Consider the following 15,060-nt stretch of genomic DNA (forward strand, 5'->3'; position numbering starts at 1 on the left):
AATATATCATGCTCATGTGTGTAAACTTTCAAATGTCAAATTAACAAATCTTTCACTCCGTCAAGAAAGTTACAATCATACCTGTGTCGAGAGAGCTGGGCCAATTACACATACTCTGGGCTACCCCATTTAGACTGTTGCCATATGCTGCACATGGGGCTGCCTTTAAAGATGGTTTGGAAATTGCAGCTGGCATAAACTGGGGCTGCAAAACTATTAACTGGGACTGGGCATTCCAGTTGTGTTATGCCAGTGCTTTATCAGCTGCACCGGTTCTAAGCCCATTTCCAGCCGATTTTAACCTATAAAGCCCTAAATGGCTTGGGATCAAGTTATCTAAAATATAATTCCCTCTTCTTACATATACTTTTGTTATGCGCCTTCAAATTGATTCAATCAATCAATGGCGATCGCTCATGACCGAGTAAGATTGCCCTCCAAAATAAAGTCTTTAACAGTGGGTCCGTAAGTGACTATGGAGGCCAATCCTAGATCCACACAGCCTCCCATAGTGAGGACATAGGTTTTGAGATGGAAGACGATTGCGATGAGGATTTGTTTGATGTGCCTTCCGCTTGGCTCATTTGTCCCTTTCACTCTGTATTTGTGCGTCTTCAAAGTCCATAGCACCTTTGATAATAGCCGACCACCATTTAGGACACTCATGGGCCAAGACTTCCCAGTTCTTAATGCTCATGCTACATTTTTAAAGGTTTTTTAAAAATATATCTTTAAACCTCTTTTGCTGTCCACTGATATTCGGTTTTCCATCCTTACGTTGGGAGTAGAGTAGCTGCTTTGGAAGACAGTGATCAGGCATTCGAACAACATGGCTGGTCCAGCGAAGTTGATGTTGGAGGAACATTGTTTCAATGCTGGTGGTCTTTGCTTCTTGCTTACGCTAACATTAGTCTATCTTCCCAAGTAATTTGCAGAATTTTCCGGCGTTGGTGGAATCTTTCAAGAAGTTGGGAGTGGCATTTATAGATGGTCCATGTTTCACAGGAGTACAGTACGGTTGGTGGTAGAATGGCTTTATAAATAAGCATTTTGGTCTCTCTGCGAATATCCCGATCCTCAAACACTCTAAGCTTCATTCAGGAGAATGCGGCACTCGCAGAGCTCAGATGATGTTGAATTTCAGCGTCGCAAAAGGGACAAACAAGCTAAGCGGAGGGCACGTCAAGCACATCCTCATCGTGACCATCTTCCATCTGGAAACCTATGTCCTCATTGTGGGAGGTTGTGCGGATCCAGAATTGGCCTCCACAGTCACTTACAAACCCACTGTTAAAGACCTTACCCTGGAAGACAATCTTACTCGGCTATGAGTGATCGCCAATGAAATGAAATGAAAATGAGTAAGAAAAGTGATCAACATTCTCCAGCATCACACCATTAACTTGGATTGATGGTGCTACAGAGGGACTAGATCACACCTGCTGATTAAGCACTTTGGTTTTTTGATATTGAGAGACCAAGCTTTCCATACGCTTCTGCAAAGACATTTAGGATAGTTTGAAGATCTTCCTCTGAATGTGCAGAGACTACATTATCATCGGCATATTGTTCTCTGTCAGAGGTTGTAATTACCTTACTTTTTAGCTTACTGATATTAAAAAGCTTTCCATCTGTTCAATATGCAATTTCCATACCAGTGGGAAGTTTCCCCTCGACAAGGTGTAGAATCATGGCAATGAAAATGGCAAATAAGGTCAGAGCAATGACGCATCCCTGTTTTATACCCGATTCCACTCTGAATGGACTTATGGTAACCCTATGAATCAGCAACCTCCAAGAGCATCTGTCATGAACCATTCTGTTCAGATCTTGTAAATTCAGGTCTGTGGCTTCCTTTATGGAATCAATCCATCAATCCTGAATGATCCTGACTTTAGTGTTCAGTGATAATTTTTGCATTTGAGCTTTTCTAGTTCTCTCATACCGGTCTTAGCCTTCTTCTGATTTCTTGACTATTGTCTCCACTTTGGTTAATGACTGTGCCAAAGTATTGATAATCCTGTGACATCCTCATTGTCAACATTGAAGTTACACAAATCTTCTGTTGTCATACATACCAAACCTTAAGAGCCTCTTCAGATGCCCCCACCAAGATGATCCAGTCAAGTAAGGCAGGTGGCTACCAAGGAGGGAACCTTTTTTGGTAGTGGGCCCTTGCCTATGGAACAGCCTCCCCAGAAAGACTTGCCTGGTGCCTTTTTTACTGTCTGTTCAGCATCACGTGAAGACCTTGTTATCCACCCAGGCTTTTAAACTGCTTTTTTAAACTAACAGTGGGCTATGACTGAGTGTGGTTTTAATCTGGGCGCCGCCTCTGGGAGAGTTTGGAAGGGTGGTATAAAGGAAAAGGCCCTTTACAGTTGTGGCTCCTCACCTGTGGAATTCTCTCGACAGTGCAGTCTGCCTGGCACCAACATCCTTTCAATGCCAAGTAAAAACGTCTATGTTCTCCCTAGGCATTTGATGGGATTATAATAAATGTCCTGCTGAGGTGTTTTTTTTTGTTTTTTTTTGCCGTTTTTGCAGTTTGGCCAGTTCTGTTTATAGGTCATTGTTTTTATTGTAATATGTAGTTTCTGATCTTATGGTATGCTTTTGGGTCTCAATCTTTTGGTAAGTCACTTAGTGTTTCCCAAACCTTTCTTTCCCACAAACTACTTGAAAATTGCTGATTGCCTCCGCAGACCACTTAATGATTTTTCTGCCTACTGTGGCAATTGTCATGTCCTGTGCTAGATGCTGCATGATTTTTAATTATATTTTGTTTGTTTTCTTTCTCATATTGTATTTTAGTGTATCGCAATTTGCATTCCATAAGATTCAAATGGCAATATAAGAGAAGAAACAGAAGCAATAGGAATACAATTAAAAATCAATATGATTATTTTAACATGGGCAAGCTATGGTCCAGATCAGTTTGGGAATCCCTGACTTAAGAGACTTTTTATAGCAAGTGTCTAGTAAGTCAAATAAATATTTATCCAAGTTGTAAACTGTTTAGGCTCTCTCGTTACTGGAAAGTTGTAATTTCAATTATTGCACCCCATATTCTTAATAGCATTTGGTTAGGTGCCTAGGGTATATTTATTGATAAGTGGCAAGTACAATCCACGAGGCATTTTAATCTTAATTTAATTTTATGTTGTATTGATTTAGTTGCGTTTTTATATGCTCTGTTACATTGTATTCTGCGATTTTATTGTTTTTGTGATTTTATTGTACTTTGTTCACCGCCCAGAGAGCTATTGCTAGTCGGGCGGTATACAAGCTGAATAAATAAAATAAATCAATAGAATCAAAATTCAGTTTAATATTCAAATCTCCTCAATCTCAATGGGATTTAGCCAGGACCAATTGACCTGTGTGTCTGCTCAGTCCACTGTCCAGGTACTACTATTTCAAATATTTTATTTCAGCTTTGTTTCAAAATGATGATGAAGGAAGAATCGGGGAAGAGCTGTAGTTCAGTGGTAGAGCATCTGCCTTGCATACTGGAGGTTCCGGGTTCAACCTCTGGCATCTCCAGGTAAGGTTGAGACTCCTGCCTGAAACTCTGGAGATCCACTGCCAGTCAGTGTAGACAATACTGAGCTAGATGGACCAAGGGTCTGACTTGCTATAAGGCAGCTCCCATATTCAGTTGTCGTGTCCGTGTGCTTCTGTGGGAATGGGTGACTATGCAGCTCCTTTCCCTGACTTTTCTCACTCCGCAATTAGAACTAACAAACTTGAGTACATTCTCTGGCAAATATTTTTCTTCCATAGCCATCTATGCACTGCAAGCACCAGTGGTGAGGGAGCATCAGACTAGGGCCTAGGAGACTAGGGTTCAAATCCCTGCTTGGTGACCTTAGACTAGTCACTGTCTCTCAGCCTAACCTACTCAGAGGGTTACTGTGAGGATAAAATCAGGAGGGGGAGAACCTATGTTTGTACGCATTCTTAAGCTCCTTGGAGGAAAGGTGGAATGTAAATATAAGAAAAAATAAAATAAAAAAATACTGTTAACTGGAAATTGTTATCCCATCGCCCTTACAAAAACCATGGAAGGCACTGGTAAGAAAAATACAGTTCTTAACCAATGTACCTCCTTATGTCTGGGAACATATCAATGAAGGCCTTCATGGGTGCTGGGCTGGCGACTCCTGTTCCCAATACTCAGGAGATTACAAAGACAGTTTGTATGGTATAATGGTTAGAGTGTTGGACTATGACCTAGCTCCACTCAGCCATGAAGCTCACTGGAAGAAAGGTGGCATATAAATAAAAAGACCACCAAAAATTTATAAAAAAACAAACCATGTAGCCTGACCAGGACGTGTGAGCTTCCATGACATATGGTAACTGAGCCTATATTATGTTTTGTTTGACGAGGGCTATAGGCTACTGCATAATCACAGCTTTACTAAAATCATGGATCCCCCGTTTTCCCCTAGAGACAGCTCACTTCTACCTGCAGGAGGAGGAACAAAAGGGTCCAAAGCAAACAGAACTCAAGAAGGTGGTGCAAGTTTATCAATCAAGTCTATGATAGAGAAATAAAATAACATAACTATCCTATCAATATCTACTCAGAAGCAAGTCCCACTGAGTTCAATGGGGTTTACTCCCAGGTAAGTGGGTATAGGACTGTAACCTAATACTAGAAGCACACACTTTAGTGCAAGCACACAGAGTAGCACTTATTCTGAAGAAAGCTAGTATTTGATTTATACGCTGGGTCCTAGTTTTAAAAAGCCTGTTACGTCAATTAACATTTGGAAGCTTTAGACATATTTGTATTTGCTTTGTTTTATTAGAAAAAATACTCAGACAGGGTCTACAATCATCTGTCAATTAAGAATGGCATACAATAAATTCAAGAAGTAATAAAATTAAAAATACAAACTATATCTGAAAACACCTATTTGGCAATTTTATAACTTTTTTAAAAAAAAAGAACCAAAGCAATTGCAGATGACCATATAAGATTAAGCAGTAACTGAAGTGCTCAAGGAAAATGTAAAAAAATAATAATGAACTGCATTTGATTTAAATAGTAACATTGCTACAGATCTTTTATGAAATACCATTATTGAACAACTATTCCAGAACCATTCCAAGTTAGCAGTGCTTATAATGGGCACATCAATAAGGAATTTAAATGTATATAGACCATTCTAAACTCATTGGGAGCCAAGCAAGCATTTCACCTTCATTAAGGTAGACCCCTTTTACGATATTGGAAAAGCTAACTTCTCCAACCAGAGTTTAGAGACTTTTTTTTTTTTGCTATTTAATAAAAAAAATTAGTGTAAAACAGCTGGTATTTATATTCACTGTAGTAATGCAAAAATCCTCCTAAACATGGAGGGTTAATCATGCAGTTTGACTGCATATAGCCACCATATATTTTTTACATTTGTTCCTTCCAACAAGCAAGGAAAAGGCTGATTTCATATCCATTATCAGCAATGAGCGCCATACACTTCCTATGGATACTGCATATCCTTCAAAGATTTCTGGAAGGATGTTTAATGTGTTTTTGTTTTTACAACAGTAGTATATAGTCTCTTAGAAATCCAAAAGACATTTTTTATTGTTAAGAAAGGTGCTTGCTTTTAAACAAATTCTTCTGGCAGCACTAGTGAATTACAATATCCTTCAATATTATTTCTACCATAATATATACATCTCAACTTTCATGCCTCTAGAAAAAACATCTACAATACATTTCATAATATAAAAATATATTACAAATCTGCAAAATTACTTTACAAGCAATGTTCCATTATCTATATGCAACTTTTTTTGTCTCCATATAAGACGAACAAAGTACACACTTTTTTTTTTCTATTCCTGTAGGTTAAAGTCCATAATTTCTTGCTTAGTAAAGCGAGGAAGCAATTTAATTTTTCTTTTCATAGCCAACTTTGGTGCATAAACGATTGTATTTTTAGATGCGTCTTTTTAAAAAATACAATTTTTTTACAACTAGAAAAATTTAGGCCAAAAGGAGGGGAAAGGAGAAGGGAGATTCTTTAGAAGCAAAGAGGAGTTTTAAAGGCCATGTAGTAAACAAAACAATGTTTGCCACCTTTTTTCAGTAGAGCTTATTAAAGTAAGTCTTATTAACATACAGTAATAGTCTTATGGAGAGGATCAGATATACAGCAACACTTAACATCTATCAGCCTCTCTTGAATATATATTCCACTAGAAATGAAGATATGTCACCACCATTTTGCTTAAACATGATACCACCACTTAGGGTTATGTGATAGAACACCACAAGTTCACAAAAGTGACAATGGATTACTCTGCACCATACTCTGAAAAAAGAGTTCTCTCTGGTGTGTGTTAATTTCATTTACCAAATAGCAAGATCCCAAGAAGCTTGTTTACAAGAGGAAAAAACTGCAGGGGGTGGGTGCACATGGCAATTTAGCAACTGCCAGTTCATCCAGTACAACTACGAGAAAACAAAAAATTGCTAGAAGAAAAGCAGCAAGCATGCAAAGCTTTTGAGAGCGCCCACTATATTGTCAGAAGAGTGCTTGCCTCATCTCCCACTGTACCATTCCGTGAAGGTATACAGATATATTATATAAAATATACTCCACAGATGCATCAAATTCATTCACAGAATGGTTATGCCAAGCATAAATATCATCTATAGTTGGTAGCAGTTGGGTGCAGGGTGTGGCCGGGGGGGGGGGGGAAGCATGAAGTCGAGGGGCTTGACTAATGTGCAATTTCAATTCTAATTCCATGGTCAGTGAATAAAGATGATAGATGAGGTGCCCCCACTGAGCTCACTTTTACCTCTTCAATCTCTTCTGTGGCATTGTTCTAGGAAGAAAAAGGAAACACTGCATTGGTGGCTTCTCTAGAAAGTCAAGGAAATTTAACATGCATTGGTTAGTTAACAGGTTCATAAACTATGTTCTTCAATGGCATAGTCACATTAAACCACAGTTTATCATGGTGTGTGCAAGCTGGAATGATTCCAAATGAGCCAGTGGCTTCAGGAGCCTTTATTTTGCTTCCTTTAAACTCAGCTTGCCATTGTGTATGATGTGGTTTATCACTAATTATGTTTTGAAGTTGACTTGTTTTGAAACAGACCGTAGTTACTGATAAACCACGATCCTAAGCTTGGACACAAGAAGTCAAGTTTAAGGGAAACGAATAGAAAAAAAACCTCCCAGAGTCCTTTTTCTAAGCTTGTGAAGAAATTATCCACTCTGACAGTGGACAGCTCAATGTTTCAGACATGTATGTGTCTCATGAGCATATTCTAGTGTGCTTCAAAACATATGAGCAGTAGCCCCTTAGAACATAATAGTCAAATACAGAAAAGGAGTCACAACCTCCATTTTGCAACAGGATTCTTTTTTTTTCATTTTTCACATGCTAATACATCAACACACATGGCACTGTACAGAAAATAAACTAAAAACAAGACTCTGCCAAAAAGGCATAGTTAATAAAAACAAAATAAAAAGACAACAAAGAGAAAGGGAAGGAAATAAAATAGTAAGGGGTCAAGCAAGCACTTCAGGTATACATACTCTGGATATATAGGATTATAAAAGTAAAACCTAGACCAAAATTCCAAAAGCTTTGGAAAAAAGAAAGGGGTTTAGCTGAGACTTAAATACCAAAGTTGTGACTATTAAGTTGTGACCAGTATAGAATTTCCAGAATGTATCTTCTAACATACGAGTTTTCTATTTTATTTCTGATGGCCACAATTTTTCACCCAATGCAAGAATAAACATTTAATAAAACATTAGTCAATTCATTTTATGAAGATTGAGAAAAGTTGGCAAAAAGTTATCCAAGAGTAAGTGCATTAACTTGAAAATCCTTGAGGCCAGAATCTAGAGGGGCTGGTGCATGGCCAGTGCTTCTATGATGCATGGGGTCGGGGTGATTTTCCAATTCAGTGGCAGTCCCCACACCTTATGGGGTTCTGATCTAAGGGACCCTCCAAGGTTCTGCAAAGCTTATCAGGGGGTCTTAGGACATGCCAGAAAAAAGGGGGAGGTGGAACACTACCTGCAGCACTTTGGATCCTAGCCATTTATTTTAATGGAATTTATTTCCAAGGAAATGTGGCTAGAATTGCAGTGTAAATCTCCTTAAAAAACCTGGAAGGCATTTTATTATTACATCATGCATATCTGAAAACTACAGGACTGGTGTTACAGAGTAAAACACCATTAACTGAGTGCTTTGTGATTACCAATCATGATTACTTTTGTTAAAATATTTAGCATACTTGTTAACAGCATACTCTTTCCCAAGGCGAAATCTAAGTTGATTTAATAAAAAATATGACAAATATAACAAACTGAAAAGTTTACTGGACATCAAGATCCTGACTGGTTTGGGATCTTGTACAAACATCCATACAAGTTTATATCCATTTATAAACACATGAAGCAGCCTCATACCAAGTCAAACTACTACTGGTCCCTCCAAGCCCAGTGCTAGCTACTTTAACCAGCAACAGCTCTGCTCAAGATTTCAGGCTGAGGTCCTTCTGATGTCTGCTGCCTGGGATCCTTTTAACTGCGCACACACACACCGGGGGTGGGGGGTGAACCCAGAACTTTCAGTATCTAAAACCATATGCTCTTCCATTGAGGAATCCCTGCTCCTAATCTGACTGACTGACTACAGTGGTTAACGTGCAAGAACAGAGTTTTCCTATGGCAGGAGAAAATGTTATTTTTCCTAAATGTTGTTTGCCGCCCTGGGCTCCTGCTGGGAGGAAGGGCGGGATATCAATAAAATAAAATACATAAATAAATACGCTTTATCATATATATTCATGGAACAGTTTTCTTTCAAAGCTTTTCAGAATACCTTCAAAAAAACATACAGAAGACATAGTGGTGGACACCTTTAACATTAATATAAAGCAAAGAAACTGATCTTTAAGAAACTGATTAGAGAATCCAACCTCAAGCAGCACCTGATGCTCAAAAATGGACAATGTCCAACCCCTTCCCAGAGTAGAAAGAAAAAGATATATTCAAAATTTTTAAAAATGTAATGAGCGCAGATTTTTAAAGTAATACTACATGTATTACAGGCCAAGTATGAAGACAAATTTGGGCTTTAAAAAGTTGGTATACAAAAATCGGTATACAAACCAGTATGATCTTAACAGAAGTGATCTTTCAGGATTCCACTGAATGTACCTTCTTTACTAGACTTTCTGTACACCAAGCACAAAAAAGTAAAATACACTTGGTAAATACACACATTACCTTTTCTCATCACTAGAGTTTAAGAATTGTTAAATGATCTCAAACCTCAAGCTTAATTTTTGGATGCTGTCTTTATTGTAAGATTTTGCATTGGTGTATCAAATGTTATTTATTATCCCTAACTTGTGGCAATACAATTAAGGGGAAATTAAGAATACTTGGAGGATGACTACTTAGGCTACATGTGTTATTTTTGGCATCAGCTTCAAAAAGTCAAGCAAGGCTTAAGATCATATTGAGACAAGAGAATGTTCAAAAACTGGGAAGTTACCTGTATATGTTTGGGTCCAGAAGCAAGGCAGCATCTTTTGGAAGTTTTGATAAATGAACTACTTTCGTTTTTAATTGATGTCGCTCACTTTCATTTACCCACACATCAGGAAGACTATAAATTACAAAAATAGAAAATGGTCAGCCTGTTTTCCCTCATCATATTCACATGTTATAAACGGTAGCTGTTCCAAAATCCTTTTAAAAATAAAACCCTCACTGATGAATCCACACTGCCAATGAGGTTGGACAATGAACTGTTCTGCATGGTTTTCAGTATTGATTGCCTTGTTTTCCTAGTTTAGCTTAAACATTAAACATAAATAAACATTAAATAGCTTAGAGGATTTTTACAATCAAGCAGTATATACATTTTAATAAATAAATTAAAAGGGAACTGACTTCGGATGATCAATTAATTACTCTAACAAGCATTATTCTCACGGTTCTATATAATGCAAAGCGGTGACAGTACTGTACACAATGAAATGTGATATTCCTGAACAAAGGGCCACGATCCATCTGAAACAGGCCAAGGGATCAGGGTATGAGGCTTATCACTGTCCTCAGAAGACAGAATTATAATAGATCGATACTGCTGGATTCATGATGCTGCACATGACTCAGAGGTTTTTTGAGATTTTAAGCCACTAGGTGGTACAAACGTTTTAGAACTGAAAATCCTAGCTTGTGCAAGACCATTGATTCAAACATGTGCATCTATAACAATTCAACTTTCCATCAGAAAGACAAAGAAACAACTCAAAGAATAATGAGACAAGCGACACTAACTACTACACTCCTTTATATCACAAGCAGTTCTTCATAGTATGCACACAAAGAGAATGTGAAAAGTATTATTTCACTTTAATATATATTAGAGCTCTACTTCCCTTTGCCCCCACAAACTAGTTTCATTTAAACAAAAACAGAAACTCTCCTACATCCATCTGGCACCAATACTTTAATAGATAAAATTAATTTCAGCGTCAACAAGTTGGATCAGGGGAACTATAAAGAAGTTCAAACTGTACAGACCAATGTTTTCCAGTACTGTGGCAAAATGCTTAAAATATCAAAAGTGATGATGGGCTAATCTAACATGATGGGCTAATCTAATGACCATAACAGGATTTCAGAAGGACCACCCTAAAGGTATCCAAGTATGGCAATTTGAGTGGAAGTTGCTGTTGTCTTGCTTGTATTTTACTTGCGTGTATTTTACTATAGCCAACTGGATGTTTAATGCATGAAGTAACTTGCAGGTTTACTAACCACTTCATGGTATTAGGACTTGTCAGTCATTTAAGCTGAGTGCAAGAAAATCTCATTGCGAGGGCAACTTTCTCCTCTGTTTGTTGCAGCCAAATGGCACTGACCATTATCATTATGTGAAAGATTCATGCAATTCCAGTGACGGAATCTACTGGGGTAATAAACTGCAAGTGTGGAGCTCACATACCAAAGCTTCCAAAAATGCTTATAACTATCTTCATACTCCACAAACACTTCCACCTCCAGGTTTTCCACCTGTATGATGGCATTACAATGAACACTTTTATTATGCTCAAATAATTTTTCAAAATAATTCAGATGGTTCTAACAGTATAGTTGAATCACCAAGCCAAAGGTGGGGAACCTTTGCTCTTCAGCTGTTATAGGACTCCAACTCACATCAGCTCTGGCCAGCACAGCCAATGGTCATGGATGATGGGAGCTATAGTCCAGTAGCATCTTGAGAGCCACAGCTGCTCCATCCTTGGACTAAGCTGAAGGAAGCAGCAAAGAAATTTAAGAAATTGGGCATTACTATTTGACTTGCTAGATTGTAAATTCTGAATGTGTTTGGTACAGTAATACCTCAGTTAAGAAAGTAGATGAGTTCCTGAACATTACTTCTTTAACAGAAACTTTGGTACCAGAGGTAGGAATAACACGGAAAGAATAGGGACAGGTTCCTACACCTGCTCATAGATGGTGGGACAATCTTCAACTGGAGCTTTAAAGGTTGCCTACCAGCATCCTCCTCCTCCCCTTTGAATCATATTGGACCTTTCCCTCCCCAGCCCTGGGATCTCTTTAATGCAAAGCAAACATACAGGCTTGCCAGTTTCACCTTAAAGCAAAAGCACAGGCTTCAAAGTGTATCCATAGCAAACCAAACCATGTCAGTTTCACCTTTTAAAAAGCCTGTTAAAAGGAGCTTCCTTCCTGATTTACTAACTGAGGTATTACTGTATATGGATTAGTAGCTTCGTGTCCTGGTGATATATCACTGATAATGTATATACTCACATGTCCTCTGGTGTCCAGTGAAGTAGCAGCTTTATCTTTCCAGAATCCTCTTTTCTCTTTGCTATTACCTAACAACAGTCAGGAAAATTACTTGAAACCATTTCTGTGTATTTTCTTCATTTCATTGCCAAATCTTAGAACAATTGGCCAAATGAAGACTTAAGTTGGCTAAACATGAACATATTGCCATGCAAATTTCCTTCACATTTACTAAATGCTGTTTCTCAAAAACAGTCTACTTCTGAGCAGATGCTTAGATTATATAAGGTCATATAACCAATATTCCTCCTCCTATAGCATATACTACATGCTGTAGAGTATCACCAAAACAATCATTCCATTCACTTCATTTCATAACGCAAGACGTGACAAAATGGGCATTTAACATTCAAGATGTTTCTTGGGGTAACATTAGTTGACAAGTGCTCAAAACTCTGCTCTGTAAGTGTCTGCAAACGTTATGAAGCTGAAGTAAATTATGTAACTTGGACAAATAAGCACACATTTGCAGGCTTCACACAAACGTTTGTATATGGATCCTGTGAGTGTCTTGAAATTGTTTCAAGTCTTTTCAGCCTGTGAGATACTGGGGAAAAACACAAAAGTGGAGGTAAAGGTGAGGGAGGATAGAGTTGTGAGGATAGGGAGACAGGGCTATAGGTCCTGAGGAAGGACCAACACTTAAGCTAAGTCCCATCCTCTGACCAATTAATATTCCTCCATGTTTTCTAGCAAGCTTATTTATCCAGTGACATATGGTGAGAAATCTGCATGGGCTATATTCTTCCATACAAAATCGTCCATGTGTAAAATGGCACTGCTTCATAAAACTATTTTAGCCACACTAATCAAATTAAACAATTTCTGAAGCTATAACTATTTATAGGTAACTATACCTATCAAATGCACATTTGTGTGATGTAAGCATACATCTCACTTTCACACTTCAAAAATACTGAAAGGAGTGCAAGAAACATCAGCACAGGTTCAAACAGTTTATATGTCAATCACAATAATAGTAAGGGCAAGCTATAAGCCATGATAGAATCTCTTGGTAGGTGGTAGAAATTCAGAAGGTTCCTGGAGAATTGTTTCACCAAGTCATGGGAAAGAACAGAGCGGCCCTTTCCTGTCCAGAAAGCAATGGGGAAAACAATAGGCAAATTACACCATGAAGAGACACTCCACTCAGAGCAAGTTCCCTCTGCTGCTGCCACAACAGTGGTCAGAAAAGGATTGAATGGGAAGGCGTTTGCCCCATCCATCAAAGCATGGTGAGAGCCACAAATCTCCTCTCGTGGAAGGAGTATCAACTCTCTGAATGGAACTCTACAATGTTCCTAGAATTGGCTCTGAACAGGCCTATCGGCATATGTAGGACTCCAAAGATCATGAAGAAGAACTGGTATTTTCCTATGCAAAACGAACTGTTCAATTTTTGCAGTGAAAAATGAAATGGACTGCCTTCAAGTTGATCCCGACTTATGGCGACCCTGTGAATAGGGTTTTCATGGTAAGCGGTATTCAGAGGGGCTTTACCGTTGCCTTCCTCTGAGGCTGAAAGGCAGTGACTGGCCCAAGGTCACCCAGTGAGCTTCATGGCTGTGTGGGGATTCAAACCCTGGTCTCCCAAGTTGTAGTCCAACACTCTAACCACTACACCACACTGGCTCTCAATTTTTGCAGTAGAGATCTTTAAAAAGTCAACCTGAGCCAGGAATGAAGGTTAGGCATAAATAAATTGAATTATGCTGACCTCTTCTGGAGAAAAGCTGAAATAACTCAAAACCAGAAATTCTACAAGAAAAGGCTTTAGAAAAAAAGCCTGTCCTTCCATATGATTCAGGCTATCCCCTATGTCATACCAACTCAACAGCAGAACTGCTGACATAATCCTTTTCTCGTAAGAGTTAGAATTAAATTATAAGACATAATTTGCAGTGGTGCACCTACAATTTTCCTTTGCAACTTAACTCTCCAGACATCACACTGAGATGCTCTAAATCAAGGATCTCACGCCCGTGGGTCGAATGTGGCCCTCTGCACTCTCCCCAGTCCATATCCCTCATTATCCCTGCCCTGCACCCTCCCTCAAGTGCTTTTGCCTGGCTGGCCTGTTTCCTTAAACCAAGAGTGGAGAAGTGGATCTGGGCAGTGGGCCAGATCATCATCTCCTTTATCCCCTGTGGGCCAAGGTGACCATTTTATCTCTTGCTGTGTGCTTTCTTGGGGTTATTAAGGGTGGAATCACACATACAGAGCAAGCCTGCGGGTTTTAATTCCAGCAAAAGTTCCTGCTGTGCTCTGGAGGGGGTGTTTAATCTCTAGCAGGTAAACACACATTGGGGCTTCAAATGCAGCGGCTCGACTACTTACGAATAGTCGCTGCCGGGATCACATCACACCAGTGTTGTTCGATCTACACTGGCTTCCAGTTGTCTTCCGGGCCCAATTCAAGGTGTTGGTATTAACCTTTAAATCCCTATATGGTCTCGGCCCAGTTTATCTAAAGGAGCGCCTTCAACGCCACCAATTATGCCGCCCGACAAGATCAGCCACACAGGGCCTTCTCTCAATCCCGCCAACAAAAACAGCTAGATTGGCGGGAACTAGAGAGAGGGCATTCTCAGTGGCGGCCCCCACTCTCTAGAACTCCCTCCCACAAGATCTACGGCACGCCTCTTCCCTAAACGTATTCCGTAAAGCCTTAAAGACCTGGCTCTTTCAACAGGCCTTTGGGATTTCCGGGGAGGGTTAATTGTTATGACTGAAATGCCTCTTACCCTGTATTAGTGCTGTTGTTGCTGCTGTATTGTTTTTATTGTATTATTGTATTTATTACATTGTGTTTTAACTACTACATGTACGTCGCCTAGAGTGGCCATCGGCCAGATAGGCGACACAGAAATTAAATTATTATTATTATTATTATTATGTACGCGTGTAACAGCGTGAGTTGGACAAAATAGCCTGGCAAGCCTAATTAGGCTCATGGGTTGGAGATTCTCCACCCTTGCCTTAAACTGTAATAAAATTTCTTGCTTGCCAGGATGGAGAGGGAAGGGTGCATATGTATAGGAATATTTGGTTTTTGAATGGCTGGAATATAGCTTCATTTCTACAAGGTAGAGATTCACAAGTCTTGCTCCACCCACTTTTGCCTCTGGCTCCACCCACCATAGGCATGTGACCCCTGTAAGGCTGTCCGCAA

General features: G+C 39.1%; 1 protein-coding gene across 2 annotated transcripts in view; it reads right to left on the reverse strand.

The window, feature by feature from the left end:
* Nucleotides 1-4,823: 4,823 nt before the first annotated feature.
* The window catches only part of AEBP2 (AE binding protein 2), a 37,519-nt gene continuing 27,282 nt past the window's right edge, over nucleotides 4,824-15,060 (reverse strand). The window contains exons 6-9 of one of the 2 annotated variants that reach the window (XM_061638447.1): nucleotides 11,850-11,917; nucleotides 9,556-9,669; nucleotides 9,168-9,232; nucleotides 4,824-6,852 (exon numbers count right to left, since the gene is read on the reverse strand). In XM_061638447.1, the coding sequence (XP_061494431.1) occupies nucleotides 9,178-9,232; nucleotides 9,556-9,669; nucleotides 11,850-11,917 (237 nt within the window). In that variant the 3' untranslated portion in view covers nucleotides 4,824-6,852; nucleotides 9,168-9,177. The remainder of the gene's footprint in view (nucleotides 6,853-9,167; nucleotides 9,233-9,555; nucleotides 9,670-11,849; nucleotides 11,918-15,060) is intronic. The other variant, XM_061638448.1, reaches the window with a different exon arrangement.

Source organism: Rhineura floridana, chromosome 8 (genome assembly GCF_030035675.1).
Source record: "Rhineura floridana isolate rRhiFlo1 chromosome 8, rRhiFlo1.hap2, whole genome shotgun sequence".
Taxonomy (NCBI): Eukaryota; Metazoa; Chordata; class Lepidosauria; order Squamata; family Rhineuridae; genus Rhineura; species Rhineura floridana.